This window comes from Mesoplodon bidens, assembly GCF_964165515.1.
Source record: "Mesoplodon bidens genome assembly, chromosome: 20".
In the NCBI taxonomy this organism is placed as follows: domain Eukaryota; kingdom Metazoa; phylum Chordata; class Mammalia; order Artiodactyla; family Ziphiidae; genus Mesoplodon; species Mesoplodon bidens.
The window spans coordinates 9,320,151-9,344,170 of NC_138181.1; the positions used below are offsets into that span (position 1 = coordinate 9,320,151).

General features: G+C 49.5%; 1 protein-coding gene across 3 annotated transcripts in view; it reads left to right on the forward strand.

Moving 5' to 3' along the window:
• Positions 1 to 20,345: 20,345 nt before the first annotated feature.
• ANK1 (ankyrin 1) overlaps positions 20,346 to 24,020 on the forward strand; it is a gene marked incomplete at both ends in the record, with an annotated part of 98,259 nt that continues 94,584 nt past the window's right edge. For all 3 annotated transcript variants that reach the window (XM_081221090.1, XM_081221091.1, XM_081221092.1), the window contains one exon: positions 20,346 to 20,707. In XM_081221090.1, coding sequence (XP_081077216.1) covers positions 20,669 to 20,707 — 39 coding nt within the window. The remainder of the gene's footprint in view (positions 20,708 to 24,020) is intronic.

Here is a 24,020-nt window from a genome sequence, read left to right on the forward strand (position 1 = left end):
CTGAACACCACCTCTGACCTCTGTGTGTGTGTGTGTGTGACATGTGACAATGTGTGCAGTTGGTTGCACTGAATGACAAGTCGGTGGCACGTGTTCCACCGCTGCCTTTGTTCTGCTCCTTATGGACCCCTCCCTCGTTGAAACAGCCTTTAAGGAGAATTGCAGCCTTTCTCAGATTCGGTTAAAAAATTTTGCAGACGGAGTGGTGAACTGACAAGCTGGGAGGCTTGGGTTTTCAGTCGCCATCTAAACTGTCGTCCTGTAGTGTTTTGAAACATCACTTCATTTTGAAAGTGCTTGTTTTTCCATCTGAAAACATGCACTTGGTACCAAGGACCACGGAGGAGTTTCGTGTCAGGTGCTGAGTTCATGTTAGTAGGTTGTCCTGCACGTCTCGGGCACGCAGTGATGCTTAAATAGATGCTCTGGGATTAGGATCCCTGTCCGAGCCCTTTCTCTGTACCCCATTCATCGCCAAAGTGGCCACTGGGAACTTCGTCTCCAGCCGTTGAATAAATGGGATATATTTGGAGTGTGTAGTGCATAGAGCAGCCTTAAGGTTTGTTTTGTTTTTTTTTAATTGAAGTGTAGTTGATTTACAATCAATTGTACAGCAAAGTGATTCAGTTCTACATGTAATATATACACTCTTTTTTATATTCTTTTCCATTATGGTTTATTACAGTATACTGAATATAGTTCCCTGTGCTATAGAGTAGGACCTTGCTGTTTACCCATTCTCTGTGTAATAGCTTACATCTGCTCACCCCAACCTCCCACTCCATCCCTCCCCCAGCCCCTCCCCCATGGCAACCATCAGTCTGTTCTCTATGTCTGTGAGTCTGTTTCTGTTTTGGAGATGGGTTCATTTGTGTCATATTTTAGATTCCACATATAAGTGATATCGTATGGTATTTGTCTTTCTCTTTCTGACTTACTTCACTTAGTATGATCATCTCTAGGTCCCTCCATGTTGCTGTAAATGGCATGATTTCATTCCTTTTTATGGCTGAGTAATATTCCATTGTATATATGCACCACATCTTCTTTATCCATTCATCTGTCAATGGACAGATAGGTTGTTTCCATGTCTTCAGCCCCAAGTTGTTGACTGAAAGTCAACAAAGTCTTTGCTTGTTGGTGTCTAATTTTGTTTGTGTAACAATGCAGGTGTGCCCTGCTTAGAGAAGTTGCTGATGGCTGAGCTGGGGAGTCTGTCTCTGGGATCCCCCATGATCTAGTGGGTCTCCTCTTGAGGCAGCTGTGCCGGGTCCCAGGGTGGCATGCAGAGTTGCCTGAAGACTCCCTTCCATCATGCCTTTCCCACATGGAGACCTTCCTCTGAAATTTCCTCTTCCCTCATCCCCAGCAAGCCTTGCCCTTGCTCCTGTTCCTTAAGAGTCTTATTCTGGATCATTTCCCAAGCTGGTGAGTGATTACTGAGCTCCTGAGATGGGGAAAGTCCTGGGGGGCTGCAGACATTAAGCCTGGGGTGGCCACTCTTAAAGCACTTGCAGGGGCTTCCCTAGTGGCGCAGTGGTTAAGAATCTGCCTGCCAATGCAAGGGACACTGGTTCGAACTCTGGTACGGGAAGATCCCACATGCCACGGAGCAACTAAGCCCGTGCGCCACAACTACTGAGCCGGAACTCTAGAGCCCGCAAGCCACAACTACTGAGCCCACGTGCCACAACTACTGAAGCCTGCACACCTAGAGCCCGTGCTCTGCAACAAGAGAAGCCCACGCACTGCAATGGAAGAGTAGCCCCCACTCGCCTCAACTAGAGGAAGCCTGTGCGCAGCAGCGAAGACCTGACGCAGCCAAAAATAAATAAATTTATTTAAAAAAAAAAAAAAGCACTTGCAGCCGGGAAGGGGAGAGGAGGCAGGTACAGAAACCACAAGATTCTAAAGAAGGAAGGAATCTGCCACAAGGGATAAAAGGCTTTGGAAATTCAGAAGAGAGAGAATCCTGCGGGCAGAGCAAATCAAGGGAAGTTCCACAGAGAGAGTACAAGTTGGCTGTAAGGGACAGGTTTGGTGCAGACAGTCGAGGGTGGAGGGAGAGGAGAGCACGGAAGGGTGTCCCAAGGGAGGGAAAAGAGTGTGTGGACAGCCCTGAGTGGTCAGCTCATCTTCAGTCGGTTCGGGGCAGGACAGGAATGGAGGTATGAGGTCAGGTTGGAAGCTTAGCTGGAAAGGGGGCCAGGAAGGGCCTGGGGATGACCTGCAGGCTCTATTCTCAGGATACACAGGATCCCAGCCACAGCTCTGTGAGGTCATTGCGTGTGACGCTGAGGACACAGAGGCACAGAGAGATGAATCTGCCCACGGCTGCAACAGCAAGTATGCAGTGGGAGTAGGATGAGTGGCCAGGAAAGCTGGCCCCAGAGCCTGGCTTCTGAGCCAGTACCTTATTCTGCTTTCATGCGAGCTGCCGAAGCAGGAGGCTCAAAAGGAGAGGCAGGGGCTGGGGACGGCTGGCATCCATCTTGCCGGGTCCTGTGGTGGCATTTCATGTGGAACTCTTGAGCCCATTGGCTGAATGCTTGACTCCAGGGTGCCAGCGTGTGGCTCTGTGGCGGGATCCTGCAGGCCTGGCTTTTGGACCCTTCACATCACCCCCTCTATTCATTCCTTCAGCCCAGGCTTATCGGGCCCCCTGTGCTCTATAAACCAAAGCAGGACCACCTCAGTAAGCGGGTACCCATCTGAACTCAAATACCAGACGTGTGGCAGGATGTTTACTTAATTTGCAAAAGCCTCACCGTGGGGTTTCTTTAAGTAGCTAGCTCCCAAGTGCATAGGAAAATTATAATATATAAAAACTTCCATGGAAGGCAAAAAAAAAAAAGGAAAAAAAATCTTTAACTGAATAGACTCGGATATACTGTACATGCTGAAAGTACCTAAAAATGTTTCCAGTTTTCTCCTTGCCTTTCATATTTGTCAGTGAATTTAATGACAAACATCAATCACCTAAAAAAAGTATCCATGTGGTAGCACTGAATTGTTTTACAGGTCTTACTGAAGAACTGAAGATGTAATCGAGTTCACATGTCCCAGACAGGAGAATTATGGAATTGATTAATTATATCCCCAAGGGATGTTTTGCTTTAGGAAGGAATCCACTAAATATAGTTTGCTCTTGCAGTTCTTGTTTTTATGTTATTAGTTCATGGGGGCCGAGGAGACGGGTCAAGCGGGGAGGTTAGGGCGACAGAACAATGAAGTGCTCTAAGGCTTAACTAGCTGGACATCAGTCAGAGCGAAATGACCAGCCTTTCCTCACGTGGGCGAAAATAAATGGAGTCAAATGCCACGGGGGTACATGGGCTTAAACACCCCTGATCAGGGTTTCCCCAAGAAGGCTCAGAGCCTTAATATGCTCCGTTGTTTTTGAATCTCTAAGGATAAAGTTTGCATTTCCCACGCTTACCTGGCCAGCGCACCCTTGGGGTGCAGTGGGTGACATTGCACAAGGCTGGTGTTCCTGGGAACACACTTTGGGAAATGGAGTCTCAGGTTCCATGGAGAGGATGGTGTTCAGATTTTCATTTCAGGGCTGACGTCGATCGCTGGAGTACATACGTAGGGTCCACATTTTGAATGAGAAAGAACTTTCCAACAGTTAGAACTCTCCAAAGAGGGAAGGATTTGATCAGAGGCCTGTCAAGAAGGTCAGGAAGAGGAGCTAGGTGGACCGGGGGGAGGACTTAGATGACCTTAGATGACCTTGGAAATGATAGCCCTGAATGACGTGATGATAAGACACATGACTCAGCCGGGAAGCAGGGTTCGGTTAACAAACACTCCATGTGCTGCGTCCACTTCTGTGCACAGTTATTTTCTTAGGGGGTTGACTTATCTAAACGTCATCTAATTTCTTTCTCCTGCTGGGTCTGTGGGGCCTTGATACGCGCATGGCTGGTTTAACAGCTCTCTGTGGAAATGAGAAAATCATTCAGTCAGGGGAAATGGATTTGGGATGAGCAAAGGAGATTTTTCCAGTGTGGGTATTTTAGGAACGCCTCCACCATTTAGTATATACGGCAGTTAAAAATCTTGGGACGTTCTGATTAGCTGGTGTCTAATGATCAAGTCGATGAAATCCTTGAAATTTTATAAGCTGAATAGGATGGAATTCTTTCATCTAATTTGGGATCCAGAGTTACATCTTTTTTTTTTTTTTTTTTTTGGCGGTATGCGGGCCTCTCACTGTTGTGGCCTCTCCCGTTGCAGAGCACAGGCTCCGGACGCGCAGGCTCAGCGGCCATGGCTCGCGGGCCCAGCCGCTCCGTGGCATGTGGGATCTTCCCGGACCGGGGCACGAACCCGTGCCCCCTGCATCGGCAGGTGGACTCTCAACCACTGCGCCACCAGGGAAGCCCCAGAGTTACATCTTATTTACTTAGATTTGCATAGGTGATTAGAGATAGAGAGGTCCTAATTCCAAACATGTAAGATGAAATAAAAATTAATTTATGTGATGTGCTATCTTTTGATTCAGATAAAATGCTCAGATTTTGATTCACAAAGGATCCCAGAGATGCCCCCTGAGATCTTCTCAGCAGGTAGCACCTTTCCCCCATCGGCGTTAGGGAATACCTGGGGGGTGGGAGGGCGGTAAGGATATTTAGGGACAGACCTGCAGGACGCAGAAGTGACTCACTCGGTATGCCGCTCCCGCTGGGAAATAAGGTCTCATCTCACGGAGGTGGAGACAGAGTGGAATGGTTGGGTGACTTGCTTGCCGGCAAACAGATCCAGGGAGACATGCAGGGGGTGATATTACGAAGCCTGAAGGATGGCAGCTTTTTGCTCTCCCAGTTTGAAATACCCACCAGGGAACACCAGGCACATCTTCATCAACACCGATGTGCATTTCTACAACATACTCGATTTTTTCTGGCTCTGTATTTGGCTTGAGAGTGTGCATGTTCAGTTTAACAGCCCTCCAGGAAATATTCCTCCTTCCATCAGGCAGCCTCAGAGCAGGGGTAGACTCTCCTGGAGCTGGGGTGGGCTGGGGGATGATTTCCTATCTGGGATGAGGGCGTGGCAGGCACATCCCTGTGCTGGAGGGCTCCTGGTGCCCTTAGGCTGACGCCAGGTACAAGCTGGTATCTGGCATAGGAAGGGTCTATTGTCTCCACACCAAGGACTCAGCCTATACTGGCTGAGCTCCTGTTTTGTACCAATGATTTACATCCTTGGGTTGCTTAGCTCCATTCCCCATTTGGCCAGAGCTGTCTCTGACTGCTCTGTCCTTGGCCTTCATGTAGGGGGGCCGCCCCAGCTGCTCATGCTAGTGAGTTGGGAACAGCCATGGGCCCCCAGCCCCCGCTCCATCTGCTCCTTACTCCCAGCACTTGCTCTCACCTGCCAAGCCCCGGACTCTGGGATGGGACCTGAACTTGACCCTGTGGGCCTTGGGGACCTTGTGGCTCCCCTCTCCTGGGCCCGTTGGTTCTAGCTCTATGTCCTGAGCACAGTCCCACCCAGGGAGGGCAGGGAGAAGGGGTGTGGCCATCCAGGGGTGTGGAAAGTACTGGACCAGAGGACGGACGACTTGGTTTCTGGTCCTACTTCCACTGTGACCTGTGACCTTGAGCCAATCACTTCGTCTTTCCAGACCCAGAGTTGAAGGGTTGTTCCCGGGTCCCAAGATCTGTGCCTTTCCATCTGCACCCAGAGCGCGCGACTCCGAATTTGGTTTTGGATTTCCACTCTGGTTGGGATTAGGAGCGACTGCAGGCTGACTCCCCTGCAGAAGACAAGAGCGGTGTGTGTGGTGGAAATAAAAAGAGGGCGGGAGGGAAGGTGGCGCGAGAGCAGAGCCTGAGCCCCAGGGTCAGGGAGCCTGGGAAGGTGGTCTTGCTGGCATCCCTGGGGTGTGGTCCCCAAGCAGAAGGCAGGCGTCACCACTGCTGGGAGGGGATACTTCTTGTGGTCCCCGGCCTGGAAGGGATCTCTCGGATCACACAAAAATTAGGGGGATTCCAAAGCCATTAGGGAAGCACGCCTAATTGTTTGTGGACGATTCAAAGCTTGCTGACCGTCTAGGAAAACGGCAGAGGGCAGTGAAGGTGGAAGTGCTGACGAGGCTCGGGGGCGAGGGGCACACATGAATCCCACTCCCCATCACAACCTCCGAATGACTTTCTTCTCCTCTCTCGAGCCTTCCAAACGGAGTCCCCCCAGTTAAAACATAAAAGGATGACTTTTTTTTCCCCAAAGAGGGAAACTTCCCACAAATGTAGAAGCACAGGGCAGAGACATTTCTCTTTAGCATTGCTGGTTAGGGATTTCATCCGTTTTCTAGTGAGGCATGGTGAGACGTTAAATGCCAAGAACACTCCTGATGTTCTGTGTGTACGTGGTGTCGCCTCCTCCCCAGCCCACCTGAGTAACCTCTCCAGTAAAGCTGGAACACATCCACCCACAGAAAAGACGGTGAACCCAGCAGGCCGCCGCCCTCCTCAGCACCCTCCCCCCACCCAGCCCCCAGCCCCGGAGTCTAACGCCCTCTGACCCACTGCTTGTCTCCACGTCTGAGGTTGCCCCGACAGTGACGGTCCACACGCACTCACACACAGTCACACACACGTGCGCGTGTGCACGCGTGCATACACACACACACAGATGCACACCCATTCCCTGGGCAAGTATTGGAGCCACTCAGGCCTTGGAGTCTAGGAAAACCACCCCCTGTGGCCCGAGAAGCATCAGTCACGTGGGTGGGAAGAATCTAGTAAAAGAGAGGAGTCTGCTTCACCCACCCTGCCCCCGGGGTGGGGTGTTGGGATGTAGGAGGATGTGTCATCCCTTCCCGGGGAGGAGGAGAAGCTGGATGCTTTCACAGTGAGTCACGCAGGTTAACTCAACAAACTCCTACAGACACTTGAGAAATGTTCATGCTATTTATGAACTCAGAATCCAAGAGGAAATCATGGAAAGATACTGGTTCAAAATGAAGAGGAGGTGAACTTGGGCCTCCGAGCTGGTCTGATTAGCCAGCTGCGTTCCAGGTGAGGTCCCGGGAAGACCCAGGAAGGTCTGTGACTTCAGCCTCCCTGATGGGCTCTGGGACAGGGTTGGCACTTAGCAAATGAGAGATGATCACTAGAGCAAGTGCCTGCAATCTGCACGGCCATAGAACACACCAAGCTGCCCTTAGAGAACAGAGAGCTTCCCAGGCTTTCTCTCCTCTCTTTCCCAGCCAGACCTGCCATCTCTTATTTACTGCTTTCTCCAAGTTCCCCAGGGTTTCTATGCTTCTAGTCTCATCGTCCCCTAGAGCACAATGTTTACAGCAGTGGGCTTGGCTCCAGATTGCAGAGTTCATATCCTGACTCTACCCCTTATATGCTGTGTGACTTTGGGCAAGTTTCTTAACCTCTCTGTGCCCCCGTTTTCCGCTCAGAAAATAAGCACAGTGAGAGCATCTACCTTCCGATGTTGCTGTGAGGATTGAATGAGTTCACACTTGTAAAATGCTTAGAACAGTGCATAGCACGCAGTAAGCACCCCCAAAATGTTACTTCTTTTTCTTTCTTTTGGTTTCTCTACCAGCACCTCTTCTGGTCCCACGGGCATCAAAAGATGCATAGAATCTGTGGGTGTAGGGGAGGGCATTCCAGACCCGGCAAGAGGTGTATCCTGTGATGGGAGAGGGCTGGGGAGGGCATTAGAGTGTTTCTTGCCTGCATCAAGCTTACCTCTCACGAACTTTGCATTTCCAGACACACAATGTCCATCCCTGCCTGCTCCAGTGTCACCTCCTCAGAGAGGCCCTGTGTGTCTAGGGCCGCATCCCACATGGCTCTCCGTCCCTTTCCTTGCTTGGCAATGATCACTTCCCCATAGGAGACGTGTACCTGTGTCTTACTGCCCTAACCACTTCCCTTCTCCCATCAGAAGGCAAGCTCTGTGAGAACAGGTTTTCTCTCTGTCTGTGGACGTGCTGGGTCCTCAACAGTCCCAGCACCTAACAGGCACACAAATAGTTTTTAAAGAAGCAAATGAATCTAACAACTATCCTCTCATCTTCCTCTTTGCATAACCATCTTTGTGAGGGATGGAAACTCCCTTCAACCTCATGATGGGAGACATTTCAAACTTTAAAGGCTGTACTATCGTTAGAAATAAATTATTCTTGTACGTAATTTTCACACCATTTCCTAGAGTAGGCATATTTATTTTGTTGACTAACATACATATTTTTAATTGACAAGTGTTTGTTTCTGTATCCCCGCCTTCTGTTGGAAGAATGCATGCCCTTTATCTTCTAGAACCAAACACCTAGAACACAGGGGGCTCCAAATAAGCATCCGTGGCATTGAAATTGATCCCAGTGACTCCCTAAAAACTGGCAGCCCTTAAGGCTTGGTTCAAATCTCACTGCTCAATAAAAGATTCCTGCGAGTGCCATATTCCCCTCTGATCTCAACCTTTCCTTCGAATTCCTGGAACTTCTTGTTCAAAACTCTCATTTCCTTTTTAAAAAGAATTTTACTGGAGGCTAGTTGATTTACAATGTTGTGTTAGTTTCAGGCATACAGCAAAGTGATTCAGTTATACATATACATATATCTACTCTTTTTCAGATTCTTTTCTCATATAGGTTGTTATCACAACATATTGAGTAGAGTTCCCTGTGCTCTACAGTAGGTCCTTATTGGTTATCTATTTTATATATAGTTGTGTATATATGTTAACCCCAAGCTCCTGATTTATCCCTCCCCCCAACCTTTCCCCTTTGGTAACCATAAGTTTGTTTTAAATATCTGTTAAGTCTGTTTCTGTAAGTTCATTTGTATCATTTTAAAAATTAGATTCCACATATGAGTGATATCATATGATATTTGTCTTTCTTTGTCTGACGTACTTCACTTAGTATGATAATCTCTAGGTCCATCCATGTTGCTACAAATGGCATTATTTCCTTCTTTTAGAAGGCTGAATAATATTCCATTGTATATATGTACCTCATCTTCTTTACCCATTCCTCTGTTGATGGACATTCTCATTTCCTCCTTTTTTTATTAATTAATTAATTAATTAATTTTTAGCTTTGGCTGTGTTGGGTCTTCGCTGCTGTGCGTGGGCTTTCTCTAGTTGCAGCAAGAGGGGGCTACTCTTTGTTGCGGTGCACAGGCTTCTCATTGCGGTGGCTTCTCATGTTGCAGAGCACGGTCTCTAGGCGCGTGGACTTCAGTAGTTGCGGTACGTGGGCTCAGTAATTGTGGCACACGGGCTTAGTTTCTCCGTGGCATGTGGGATCTTCCCAGACCAGAGCTTGAGCCCCTGTCCCCTGCGTTGGCAGGTGGATTCTTAACCACTGAACCACCAGGGAAGTCCCTCGTTTCCTTTTAATCATACACTCATGGAGTATCTCTTGAGCTATTGTCTTACTGAATCTTTAACCCGTTTATTGTTCTATGTATTTTCCATATAGCTATATCTTTCACCTCTACTAGTTTGCAATCTTCCCAAGGCTAGGAACGACAGAATATGCTTATTCACGTCTGCCATCGTGTTCTCGGATTGCGCATGGCAATTCGGCAGTTTGACTGGAAGGGTAAATGAATGAGGAGAAGCCTACCTATCAGTACCACTAAGTCCTGCAGTGTCGATAATTTACCTCCACTACCGCCACCCTAAAAGCGCCTGTGGAACTAAAGGTTGATGTGGATATTGACAATGATTTTCCTTTGGAAATGTTGATTGGCCTCCAGGTATCTGATTTCGGAAGTCCTGGATATGTCTTTCTCTGAAGGCTAAGAACTAGCTCAGTCATTACAGAAACAATAATGGTTGTATTCGTGATAATTGATTCACTGTCCATTTCTCACTTTCTTTCTCTAATACTTATCCTTCCTTTATTTAGGAGTTCAAAGTCAGGGTGCTAAGAAAAGTCATGTTGAAAGGCAGCTCATGGGAGTGGTTGTCAAGGGTGATTTTAGAGTAAAAATGAGGTCTTCATAAAGTCATAACATTTTGGAGATGGGAAGAAGATCAATACATCTATAACATTTTATTTCTTTCAAAAGATATGAAGCCAAGGTTTCAGAGAGGGACCATCTAGTCATGATGCATCATTGTCTAGCTTTGAAATGTCCAAATGAGAAACATACCTCAGGATTCACCTGTGGTAGGTGGGGTTTTCTGCAGATGAAGCAGGATGTAGAGAAATGTAGATCAGGCTGATGACTTATAGCTTATTTCCTCACCATTTTTCATTTAAATAATTATAAAAGGGGTGATAAATATACTGCATGAAAAGATATACGAAAGAGAAGCCAGCCAGAATTCACAAGAGGATTAAATAGAAAGATAATGGTCTCTATTCAATTATTAAGAATACTATGATGAGCCCTGTGTGAGATATTACGTGTGGCATCTGCCCTGTTGCCTTGGTAGTAAAGAGAAAATAGGACCAAGAAGTAGAAGGCAGATGCCAAGGTGCTTTTCTGTGGTAGCCACTAAGTACCCTGCTGAAAGGAGCTTAAGAGCATCTCGAAGAAAAGAGCCCGCCTTCCTGTTGTCAAGTTGTGAAAAATGGCAAATTTCAGGGGGCCGTAGGTAGGCTGGGTGGTAGCTTAATTGAGTTTGATTGCCTTGAAATGTTTTGGCTCCGGGAAGAGAGGGGAAACCTCTTCAGTCAGCAATTGGCCAGCTGGGTCCACCCTTGACCATCAGGGCCTGAATGAAAGGGGAGAGAAGTTGGTTCCACTGCAGAGGGTCCTTAAGGGTTCCACTGCCTTGGGGCTGAGCAGCCAGGGCAGCTGGGCAGGCTTAGCACCTGCTTCTTGGACCTTTCCTCACCTGGTTCAGAAGGGGTTGGTATTGAAGTCACGGTTATGATTCTAGAGAACTCAACTGGGGTAGCCTGGGATTAAGGTCAACCTTATAGTTTCAAGACTCTCCATTTTCCCAACCCTCTGGGAAGGACAGTTTCAATCATCTCTAATTAAACCTTTAACATAACAAAAGACACAGATACAGAGAACAATCTAGTGGTTACCAGTAGGGGTAGAGATTTAAGAGACACAAACTACTATGTATAAAATAAATACAAGGGTATATTGTACAGCACAGGGAAATATAGCTAAATGTCATAATAACTCTCAATGGAGTATAATCTATAAAAATATTGAATCACTACATTAGACACCTGAAACTAATATAATACAGTAAATCAACTATATTTCAGTTAAAAACAAAACAAAACAAACAACACTTTAGGGCCTGGGTTCATAGAAACAGTGGTTGAACATTTCTGCATTGAACATGCCTTGGAGCAGTGGCTGGGGTCTTTTCTGACTAGAGAGAATGGCCAAATTAATAGAGAGGCCCTAGCTGCGCTCAAATGTCCAAGGCTGAGCAATTCTTTCTGGAGAATATTGAATTTCACGTTTCTCACATGCCCTAAAAATACCTTAGGCTCATGTAATCAAGCAAAAGCCAGGGCAACTACCTTCACCCTGCTCCACACACCACCCCAAGCATCCGATTACTCTTTGGTGACTTTGGGTAAATTATTTAATGTCTTTGTGCCTTCACTTTGTCTTCTGTAAAATGGGGGCAATAAGCTACCTCATAGGGTGGTTGTTGAGGATTAAAGGTGTTAAGACATCTAAATCGCTTAGAATGGTGCCTGGCTTGTAAATTTCAGCTGTTATTATTTTCAAATCGTTTCCTTCTCCTGCCCTTTCATCTGTATTGCATTGTCACTACAGTAAAGTATTATGGGCCACGGGGCATGGAAGGGGTCACCCGGCATCATCTTCCCCCAGGCCCCAGTTCCTAGTGGATGTCCCAAGGCCACCTCTGCCAATCTGGGAAAGCCTTGCTACACAGGCTGGACAAACGTGGGGCCCCTCTGGAATTCTTCAGGAAAGTCTCCAGGTGGCTGGCGATGGACCACCACCCATCCTGGCTGTGTCCCTTTAGGGAGAACTGTTCAAATAAAGGATCTACTGGGTGGCCACGCAGGGCTGTCTGAACTGACACTTGAGCATCCTTCAGAAACTCTGGAACCATGGGTTTCATTGCCGATACGCAAGCCCACTGGGCAATTTGAAAGAAAAAAGGGGTTTCCATCTTAGCATGTGCGAGTGAGAAGTGAGTGTAGGTGTGCATTTTCTCCAGTTATCACACTCTTCTTCCTGTGCCAGCAGGCTACAGGGGCAGGTTCCGTGAGGTGTGGAAGCACCGGGTGGGCATAGTTCAGTCAACGGGACCATCCCGGCAGCGCATAGCGTCTCACACGTTTTCCAAATGTGTGTAATTTCCGCCCCGCGTCTGGGCTCCGCAATCAGCAGTCAGGCAACATGTTGTGAAGCGTCAGTTCTGAATGTAGCCAGCGCCTCACACTGTGGGGAAAGCGAAGCGTGATGGTCCGATGTGGACCAGTGCACCTGACGACGGGGGATGCTCTTGGCAGGATACTGATGCCTCTTATGAAAGCTCACCACTTTCCCAGCCTCCGCAGAGGGGTATGAACTCTTGCAGACCTGTCTGCCTCGTTGTCCGGGGAGTGAGGAGACGGAGCTGCTCTGTGGGGCCTGGACCGGCAGTTTAGTGCTGATGGAGGCTGTGGGTAAGAGCTGGGAGGTGCGGGCTGCGGTCTGGGATCCTTGCCTGCAGTGCAGTCCACCTGGGATCGTAACCTCCCCATCTAGGAAACGACAGTGGTTCCAAGGCTATATCCGCAGGGACCATCATGGCTTATGGGGAAACGAACAGTTTGTCAAACAGCCCTGGACATCTGATTCTTTTTTCACTGATGTGGCAGGTACAGATCGGAATCAATCAATTCAGATTCCAACTTGGCTAACGTTCACTGAGCCTCTGGTGTGTGGCCAGGATCGTGCTAACTCTTGTTTTGACCCGGCTTGGCTGAAGCTCCCATTCAGTTGAGATGCTTATTGAGAGTGGCTTCTGGGCGGGGCATGGGGAGTCTGAGATGCACAGGAGAAGATGCCTCAGCGCATCCTTACTGCCCTGTCTGGTGGTCCTGGGTGGTCCTAGAACTTCTCAGCAGAAGCACTTGCTTGTTCTCAGGGCAGTTCGTTCTTTAGGAATTCCAGGTCTATTTCTTATCCAAAAAGAGAAATGGATACCGAGGCTGAAACTTGTTATTGTACATAAAACATTGTGTTCTCTTCATCTGGTTATTTGATGAGAAACTGATGTTCGGTGCCTGTTGGCTTCTCACTATTGGGAGAATAATCCCGTGCCCTGCAGACTCGCCCCTCCGGCCCCCTTCCCACCCTTCTCTTCAGCACAGGGACAAGATTTCCAGGGCGGGGGCTGGGCACAGAGACCCCTGCAGAGGTCAGGCTTTGCTTGCATCGGCAAACTTGACTGTGGGCGTGCAGTGCTGGGGGGCGGGCGGAATGTGCGGGTTTCTGCTCCTGATTTGAAAATCAGAAGAGAGATGACACACATATAAAAAGGCATGTTGATTTTTCACAGGGCGGGGGCGAGGGGGCGCGGGTATATTTTTTAAATCTCAATACCGAAACATAGTCCCAGCGGGTAGCTCAGGCGCTCATGGTCAGGAGTCAAATTCCACAAGGTCACGTCCAAGAGGGTCCTGCAACTAAAGAGATCCTTTCGATGGACCGTCAGTATCTGTCTGGTCCCAGGGCTAAGGGGAAGTCCTGTGTGTACGTGAAGAGAAAATCCAAGATTCAGCTACACTCTCCCCGCCTCCCCGGTGTGATCTCGGGTTTAACGTTGGCCCTCCGTGGAATCCATGTAGCACCTTCTCATAGGCTTAAAAATAGACTCCGGGCCTGCGAACCCTCTTAAGAGGAACACGATAGAGCCCAGTGCCAGCACCGTGGCACCTGATACCCGGCTCCGATCACTTCCCTAAATAGGCGCTGCGCTCGGGATCCTTGTGCCAGCTGAATTGGCGCGGAGCTCACCACACAGAATTAAATGGAAAAACAAGCCAGGCTCTCTTTCCTCGCCTCTCTCTCCTCTCTCACTACCAAAGGTCTGAAGGAGTCACACTGGATTTCTTGGTTCATTCAACACTCCAGCTGGAGCATCTATTCTGTGAAGTTCCTTCCTAATTAACTGCGGAGGGGGTTAGGGCAGGAGGGTGCAATAGTGCACACACGACGAAAGACATTTCCCCCCGCCCCGCCCGGTGATGCTCTAGGTGGTTCGCAGACTCCCCGGGTGGTTGACCACTGCCCCAGTTGGTGATAAGCCAGCCTGCCTTTCTGAGGAAAGGGTGGGGCTCCTGGCACGCGCCCTTATCGGCCTCGTACAGAGACTTGGGGGGGCCGGGGCAACTCCCTGAGTGCGCGCGGGGCGACGCAGATAAAAGAATGGCGGGGGGCAAAGCAAGTCTTGTCAGCAGGGGAGGAGCTGTGGACCCGGGCTGGGCTCGGGAGCAAGGCTTCAGCTGTACACGCACCCTCAGAATTGGTTCTACACTACAGAGACAATGGAAATTGAAAATGATGCAGTGTTTGTCTTTCTCTTTCTGACTTACTTCACTCTGTATGACAGACTCTAGGTCTATCCACCTCATTACAAATAGCTCAATTTCGTTTCCTTTTATGGCTGAGTAATATTCCATTGTATATATGTGCCACATCTTCTTTATCCATTCATCCGATGATGGACACTTAGGTTGCTTCCATCTCCTGGCTATTGTAAATAGAGCTGCAATGAACATTTTGGTACATGACTCTTTTTGAATTATGGTTTTCTCAGGGTATATGCCCAGTAGTGGGATTGCTGGGTCATATGGTAGTTCTATTTGTAGTCTTTTAAGGAACCTCCAGACTGTTCTCCATAGTGGCTGTACCAATTCACATTCCCACCAGCAGTGCAAGAGTGTTCCCTTTTCTCCACACCCTCTCCAGCATAGCACAGGGAGATCAGCTCGGTGCTTTGTGACCACCTAGAGGGGTGGGATAGGGAGGGTGGGAGGGAGGGAGACGCAAGAGGGAAGAGATATGGGAACATATGTATATGTATAACTGATTGACTTTGTTATAAAGCAGAAACTAACACACCATTGTAAAGCAATTATACTCCAATAAAGATGTAAAAAAAAAAAAAAAAGCCTTGGTGAACTAAAAAAAAGAAAAAGCAAAAAAAGAAAATGATGCAGTGAAAGAAAGCCGAAGAGTCCAGTGGCTCCAGCAGCGTGCTGGGGATGCCTGGGGGCCTTATCCCGCCGTGAGTGTTTTGGCCTTGCAGAAGCGGTGGGGCCCTAATTTTCCAGCGTAGAAGCAAAATCAGTCACACCCCCTACCTGGGAGCGGGAGGCAGGAGTTAACCTTTGACCCAAGCTTTGGTGAAGGAAGGGAGGGGCGGAGGACAAAAGAGCATCCCTGTCATTTACTGAGGACCTACTACGTGCCTGCAGTGGTGCTGGGCATTTTTACACAATTCTCACAATACCTGGGGGTGGGGACAGGGGAAGGTTATTTTCATGTCACTGACGAGGAAGCCCATGCTCAGAACAGTTACTTCCCTTTATCAGAAGTTACACAGCTTGACTGTTCGCCGCCTGCTAATTTTGAGTATTTTAAGGCTGCCCGGAAAAGCAAATGATGACGTTGCAATTCAGTGAAGACCAGGTCTGACTTGACTGAGGATTAAAATGAGAGGAGCAGGAGGCCCTCTGCCCTCCAGTGACCTGCAGGGGGAGAGAAGTGGTCACTGCTCGGGGCATGAGGTGCTAGGTGGCACGTCTGTGGAATCCCGGGTCTGCCCTGAATCTCAGCTTTGACGTCCCTGTAGAGAGGAGCCAGCCTGGTTCCAGGCTGACTGCCGCCTGAAGCTCTGTTCCCCCAAAGCATCCTGGGGTTCACCTGAGAGCCCCGCGCACCTGGGATCCTTTGCTTCAGGCTTTTGAGCAAGAAGAAGCATCCTCCCAGTTTCTGGAAGAGCTAAAGATTCATGGGGGAGTTCGTGGCAGGGGGGCCCCGGAGCCGTGCCAGGCTCCCACTCCATCCGGGGGTTCTGCATGCTGCATCCCTTTCTTCTCCCCACACTGTCTCCTCCTGACGTAGCTGATGTGCCCTGGAGGATAGAACTCCACGGCCGAAGCCTCCAGCACCTCATTACGCTTGTCTGTGAGGAACTGCAGAGACAGCTGGTAAAATATTTAGCACAGTGGAAAAAAACTGCACACGCCATGAACCTGGAAGATAGAACAAGGGGTCCTTACCAAGCACCCCTCGTCTTTTTCTTTAGCCCATCAATTCCTTTCTGGTCCTTTGCCTTGGTTGTTTGCTTTGGTTTCAGTGATTCTCACAGGCAAATCTCCTGGGTACACTAAATACCTGTAATAAAAGCACAGCCCTAAGGTATGAAAAAAATTAGGAAACAGGCAAGGAGCAGTTGTCGAAGGTATGGGAGTGATGGAGGGGTGAGGAGAGACAGTCAATTAATGGTAAAAAAAAAAATAAGGGCTTATCTTTCTAAATCCCTAGAGCCCAAAGCAACCCTTCCAAGTCATCTAGTTTATCCTGCGCTTCTCTACACCATATCAAATGATGAGTTATGTTTCTTTGCTACCCTGAAGATCTCCAGCAAAGATTCAGGTCTTTCTGAATAATGAGTTCTGTTAAGTCACATCCCTTACCACTGGAAAAATTCTTTCTGTCTGATCTAAACCTTCTCCACATCAATTTAACCCCATGATTGACAGTTTCCTTATGACCTGAGGAAATGTTCATACAGCAGTCAGCACCACTGCCCAGGTCTGTGCTAGTCACATAGGGGAGCAGGTGGGAAAAGTGAAGGAGAGGGACTGGGAATACAGGACACGTGAACCAAGCTGCCTCTACCTGTAGGAAGCTTATAATTGAATCATGGTGGTTACGGCACCTGGAAAGGGGTACCATAGAAGTAGTCCCAATCTGAGATCCAGGCTCTAGTGCTGGAGGGGTTTACATCTTAAGGGCTATCTCCTTGAGCCTTCTCTTCTTTATTGTCGATCATCCCAGGCCCTTTAACCTCAGGCCTTATTGGGTAATGTGCCTGAAGTTGTTTCCTTCTTCTCCTCTTGGGCTTTGTCTGCATATCTAAGTTGCAAAACCTCAACCCTACTGAGGTCACAACCAGAGTCGAGAATTCTTGGCAGTCCTTGCGGAGCAACTGAGCCCTTGCACCACAACTAGTGAGCCTGCACTCTAGAGCCTGCGAGCCACAACTACTGAGCCCACGTGTCACAACTACTGAAGCCCGCTTGCCTAGAGCTCGTGCTCCGCAACAAGAGAAACCACTGCAATGAGAAGCCCGTGCCCCGCAACGAAGAGTAGCCCCCACTCGCCGCAGCTAGAGAAAACCCGCGTGCAGCAACCAAGACCCAGCGCAGCCAAAAAAAAACCAAACACAATTTTTGGCAGTCCTGAGTACTCAAGTCCTCTGATAATACCTCAGTCCCTTTCCCATTCTCTCAACAGTACCATGGGTTGTATTCAGCTTCTGGTCCACTATGACTAGTTCATCTTTTTTCTTTGTGATTGTGTATAACCCATAGCGCTTATGGTATAAAGAACCCTGGGCTTAGGAGTTGTACTACCTGGGTATCAGAATTAAGTTGGGAATTTTTGCTATTTAACTTTGAACATTTCACTATACGTGTAAGATCTCAGTTCATCTCACCTTTAAAATAGATGTGCTGTCTAGAAAGAACTCTCAAAATTCAGTAATCAGAAAAGAAACAACCCAATTTAAAAATCGGCAAAAGATTTGAACAGATACATCACCAAAGAAGTTATGTGGATGGCAAGTAGGCCCCTGAAAAGATGTTTAGCCTCATTAGTCATTAGGCAATGCACATCAAAACCACAATGAAATACTCCTACACATCTATTAGAATGTCTACATTAAGGCTAACCGTACCAAGTGTTGGCAAGGGTAGGGACCAATGGGAGGGGCTACAAAGTGGCAGAAGGGAAGTTTTGGAGGTGATTTTGGAGGCACATTGTCTTGATTGTAGAGATGGCTTTATAGGGAGATAAATATATATATATATATATATATATACACTTACTAAATGGTACATTTTAAATATGCAGTTTATAGTGTCAATTACATTTCAATACAGCTGTTAAAAATGGTCTGTTTTTCAGTTCACCGTGTGAGTCAATTGAATTAGTGCTTTTGAAACTTTTATATGGTTCATATTGTTCAGCTGCCATTTGAGTAGGGCATTTCTCTCTCTCTAAATATTAATGTTGGAACAGTGCTTTGGAATCCCTTGAGATATTGCACTGGGCTATGATCAGGGCTGTTCCAGTAACCATAATTTATTCATTGAAGCTCTCTATGTAGAGGCTTTTAGCAAATCTGAGAGGCAGTTTTAAGAAGCACAGAGCAAGAGACCTGCAGGGTAACCCGTGTCTTTAAAATGTGTGCATTTTTGTGCTCGGAGAAGGGGCCGTGGTGACTCCCCCAGCCAGGCACTTGCCTTTGGTACAGGGGTGTGGCGTTTTCCACCTTTCAGAGGTTGCCCGTCCTCTGATGGTGTCGAGGGTCTCAGGCCCGGAAAATTCTGATGCCGCTGTCTTCAAATTCCAGTGTTTTCATCCACACGGGAGAGGTTAGTTGCATTATACACGTCAGATCACTCTTTTTCGGCAACATCCTGTCCTTCTCTCTTGATCTGTATTTATTCCATTTATTTGGGACGTTCCCCTAATTGTCGAATGGATTTGAAGAGCACCTTACTTTGTTTCTTTTACTTGAAGTAGAGCTAGTTTATAATATTAGTTTTTAGTTTCAGGTGTACAGCATAGTGATTTCATATTTTTATAGATTATACTCCATTTAAAGTTATTATAAAATATCAGCTATATTCCCTGTGCTGCACATTACATCCTCATGTCTTATTTATATTATACCCAGTAGTTTGTACCTCTTAATTCCCTTCCCTTATCTTGCCCTTCCCTCACCCCTCTCCCCACTGGTAAGCACTAGTTTTCTGTATCTGTAAATCTATTTCTGTTCTGTTCTATTCCTTTGTTTTATGGTTCTGTTTCCACATATAAGTGAAAAAGCATAGTGTTTGTCCTTTGCTGTCTGACTCAGTTTCACTAAGCATAATACCCTCCAGGTCCATCCATGTTGTTGCCAATGGAAAAATTTCTTTCTTTTTCATGGCTGAGTAATATTCCATTGTATATATGTACCACATCTTCTGTATCCATTCATCTGTTGATGGACACTTAGGGTGCTTCCATGTCTTGGCTATTGTAAACAATGCTGCTATGAACACGGAGGTGCATGCAAATTGGTGTTTTTGTTTTCTTCGGATAAATAGCCAGGAGTGAAATTGCTGGTAGTCCTATTTTTAGTTTTCTGAGGAACCTCCATACTGTTTTCCACAGTGGCTCCACCAATTTACAAGAGCACCTTACCATGGAAAACACTCAGTTTTTTTCTAACCTCAGGGTATCCCGCGCGCTGTCCCCTCCTGGCACTGGGCACACTTGGGCTGGACATCTTGCCATTGTTGCTAATGGAAGGGCTTTGGGTCAGCTGGCCCCTCTGTTTACTGGTCCTGACCTTCACCTCCCTGGGCTCAGTTTCTCCATCCACACAACTACAATAGCATCTTCTACCTCAGGAGGCGCCTGCGACGGTTAAATGAGGTAACGCAATATGTCCACCTAATAGGTACTCAGTGGGTTAATTCTTCCTAAACACACAGCTGTCTGGTGCCCCCCATGCTTCGGGGCAGGAGGGGTGGGAAAAGAGCATCTGGTGTCGTGTCTAAACTGCTATTTGAAGAGAGCATGAATCTGGGCTTATGATACAGAACATCCATGTTGGGACAAGCAGTATCGCCAGCGGCTGTGACAATCTCTGTCACTGCTTCTGCTGGCTATTGTTCATCACTCAGCGTAATCCCTGGTGTCTGAATTGTCAGAATGCCCCCCCACACACACACACACATGCTCTTGACATCTGTCCCCGAAATGACCGCACGAAAAGGTGAGGGTGGTCCCGGAGCAGAATCTGGGAGCTTCCTCCGGCCTTGGGTGGCATTCCCTAAAACACCGTCAGACTGGAGGGATGAGGGAGACGTAGTAACACATCCGCGTCTCAGCTTCACTCCGCCGCGCGGCTCCCGGCAGCAGCTGGAAGAGGCTGATGAGCTGGCATCTCAGGACACGCTGCAAGAGCTAGAAACATGCGGATCGGTGATGGGGCATAAATAGCCTCTGCTGAGCTCGCCCTGGCCGTCTCCGCCGGCCCCGGGGCCCACTCACCCGGGCGGTCGGGGAGGCAACAGGCAGGGCGGGAGCGCCATGCAGCGTGGGGCTCCCCACCTCGCCTGGACGTGTGCGCCTCCCGCCTGCAGCCGCAGGACGCGGCCCTCCACGCGCCCGCGCCGCGGGGCTCGGCCGCAGGCGCCTCGTCTCCGGAGATCGCTCCGCGTTACCTTTCGCGTCAGACGCGAGGATGAGGAGGAAATGAAGAGGCCCCGCTAGCGGCTGGCGGGCGGGCGCCAGGGTCCGCGCGCCGGAGCCCAGCCGAGCCGAGGCGAGCGGCGGGCGCCTGTATTTTTAGCCTGATGCCGCTTAACTTGCTGGCGCTCCGCGCGCCGCCGAGCAGATAACGGGGGAGGGGAGCCGGCCGCGGGCTCGGATTTCCGCGCCGGCGCCGGACGATGGCAGCGCGACCGCGCAGGTCGGGTCCAGACGCAGCGGTGAGTGCCAGGCCGGCCCGCGCCGGGCGGGGTCCCCGCCGCCGCCGCCGCGCCCCCCGCCGCGGGCTCGCCGGGCGCCGGCCGCCAACTTTCCCGGCGCGGGCGCGGGCGCGGGCGGGAACGCGCGCCAGCCGCCCTTCTGTTGCCTCACGTCCGCGGGCGCCGAGGCTTCCATAGCGGGATCCGGAGGAAAATTCCTCTGGCCTGGAGGCCGCCGCCGCGGAGGGGCTGGTGCCGGGAGGCGGCCGGACCCGTGGCCGGGCGGCCGGGCGGGCGCGCGGAGGTGCCCGGCGGACAGTCCCGCCGGGCTGACTCTGCGGTGGGGGTCGACCGGCCGCCCCTCGCGGGGACCAGCTCGGACCCGCGGGGATGCCCCGGCCTTGGCCTTGGCCGGAGAAGGGCCGCCTCGGGCGCCCGCGGCTCGCCTGAGTCCTAGACCTTAGAAACACGAGCGCCCGGAGGTCCAGAGTCAGCGGGAAATGAATGGGGGTGAGAGGGAGCCGGGGGCTCCCCGGCGAGCTGTGCACTGTCCCCATTTTAGCAGTGGAATTGAGGTCTGGGAACTTGTTCGAGGCGCAGCATCAAGTGGTGGAGCGGGGCTTCACGCCAGGTCTGTCCACCGTCAGGGTCCACTGTGGCTTTTCTCACATCCTGCATCACCCAGCCTCCCAGCATGAAGCTGGAAGAGCGCAGGAATGGACGGGGTTTTCTCCAAGGCCTTGTACTTGTGCGGAGAGGGCATAAGAGGACCCGGGACTCTGGCTTACACACCTCGTTTCCTCAGTGACAGCTTTCATAGCACAACTTTCTGGAAAGAAAAATGAAAGAAACCTAATGAAAGCGCACACTGGGGCCCAGGGTTCACTTCTGTTTCTCTATCGTCAGTAGCCTAATGCAGGGGCCACACAGGTGTGTGCAGGCGGGCACTGCGTGTTCTTTCTTGGAGGCCCGACCTGGGCTCCAAGGAACAGCCGGGCGCTGAGTATGAAGGCACTCTCCGATGTGTAGGGCCACCCGCATATACAGGCCAAACACCGCCTGCTGTACTTGGACTTCTGGGTGTGCTGCAGCCCCTCAGGAAGAGGTCCAGAACCTCTACTGGGAGTTCTGACAGTGACCCTGCCTTTTGCCCAAGCAAGACCCTTTGGGAAGGAGATACTGTCTTATCACTGTTTACAGAAATTAATGAGGGCTCCGCTCCCATTCCTCTTTTTAGATGAGATTTTGCACTGGTAGACCTTGAAAAACGTCAGTCATGATTTGTCCTGGGAAAACTGAGGCCATCTCAAGCCCCAGAGAAGGGGTGAGGAGGCCCTGGCTTCTCCCACCTGGTCTAAACCTAGACTCCGCCTGGCTCCGGTGTTTCGGCAGCCTCCCCTGCCCCTGGGTGCAGGCTTGCTGACATTTAGCTCCCTGCTTCCGGCTCTCCCTCCCCGGACACTGGAGTCCCCTCTGCTACTTATCTATTGCTATATTCGTATCTGCCCCACTCAGGAAGTGCAAGTTTAATAATAGTCAGGCGTCTCAGGTAACCCAGGGTTCACCTCCCTTTTCCGAACGAGCAGCCCTGATGAGAACTTGAGTCCCAAGAGGAATTCCATTCCCTTCCTTTCCCCTCTGCTGCCTTCCTCCTGAAGCGAGGGCTGAAGTGGGCACAGCCTCTGAGTGCAGGCGGAAGGCTCCCTCCAGCCAGAGCTGAACTGGAGTGGAATCTCTGGGCACTAGGACATGGCTAGTGAGGAAAGCACTGCTTAGATTCCTGCCCAGCCAGGATTCGCTGTGTGACCTCGGACAAGATGCTCAACGTCTCTGTGACTCATTTACCTCATCTGTGAAGAGGAGACAATGAAAGTACCTGCCTCTGGAGATGATTGGGAGGAGCCAGTGAAGTCGTTGGTGCGGGGGGCTTAACACATAGGAAGGGCTTTATAAAGGTAACTTGTTTCATTGTGAACAGAAGCTCGGGGACATCACATGGCTTCATCTGTAGGGATGTGGGCCGGGTGTGCAATGAGATGTGTGTGCTCCCTCCTCTCCTCAGTGCTGGCAGTTTCCTCAAGGGTAAAATTAGGTTAAAATAAAGCTCAAGATGAGGAAGGGGCAATGGCGCAAGTGGGCAGCCTTGCTGTGGGTGCTCAGAGGGGTGACAGCTCTCAGTGGTGGTACAGGGTTTAGGGCCATCGTGGACTGATTTTTCTGGGTGCAACGAGCAGCTTTCTTTAGCTCCTCTGGTCTCTCCGCACAGAGAGGCCTCTCCGAGGCTGCCCTGCAGGGACGGGGCACTCAGGGAGGGCCAGGGTCTCTGCTCCAGTTTATCCTAGCGCTGAGATAGTCTGGTTCGTATTTTGTCATTATTGTTGTTTTTCTGGTTGGTATTTACTCGGGTAAATATTCTAAATGGAGCATATTGGATTCTTTGGACTCTCTTTCTGCCCTCCTGGGTTACAGACTGTTCCTAGACGCACCAGGAAACGGCACCTGGGACGGGTCATTAAGTTGCAGGAAATTGAGTTAGAGATTCAGCAGAACAAGATGACGAGAGTGGGTCTCATATTCCAAAGAGGGCCATTTGCTCTGCAGCTGAAATATTCTCCGGCACCTAGGAGGTGCCCACTGCGTGCCTGTGGGTGGAATGGATCACTTTCTAACTCTGTCACTTTGTTTTTCAAATCACAAGGGCAGGGACCTATATTCAGAATTTTTACTCTCTCTCTTTGCCCTAGCCCGATTCTGGACTTGAAACAGGACCTCAGGAAATAAGTTGTAGAATTAAAACTGGGGGATACACAGTGGAATGACACCATTATTACCTACAATCCACCTGTAAGATACCCTGAGGAGCCTACCTGGGTCCTGACGACTCTATGCCCAGAGAAGACTAAAAAGAAAATGAAAAAGCCTTAGCAATTGAACTTCACCTCTAACTATCTAGGTGACCTTAGCTGGTCACTCTATTTTTACCATCAGTTTTATCATCAGGGAAGGGAAGGACTGGGACTGGATGATTCCTTCCTAGAGACCTGTCTTGGCCTCAACGCAGCAGGTCAAGGTCAGAGCCGGGACCTGCCGGGGACCCTTTCTCTGCCATAGATTCACTGTTTAATTGGGAAAGGCATGGGGGCCCTCCCAGCCCCTACACCTGTCATGGCTTTCTGGTCACCCTCAGGTTTGAAATCGCTGAGAATGCACCTCGGGGTCAAGGGCAGTAGGAAGGTTTTGGCTTGATTCAGGGAGTCCTGGGCTGATCCCTGAGTGTTAACTAACACACGACTTGGGCACGTTATTAACCTCTCCAAACCTCAGTTTTGTCGCC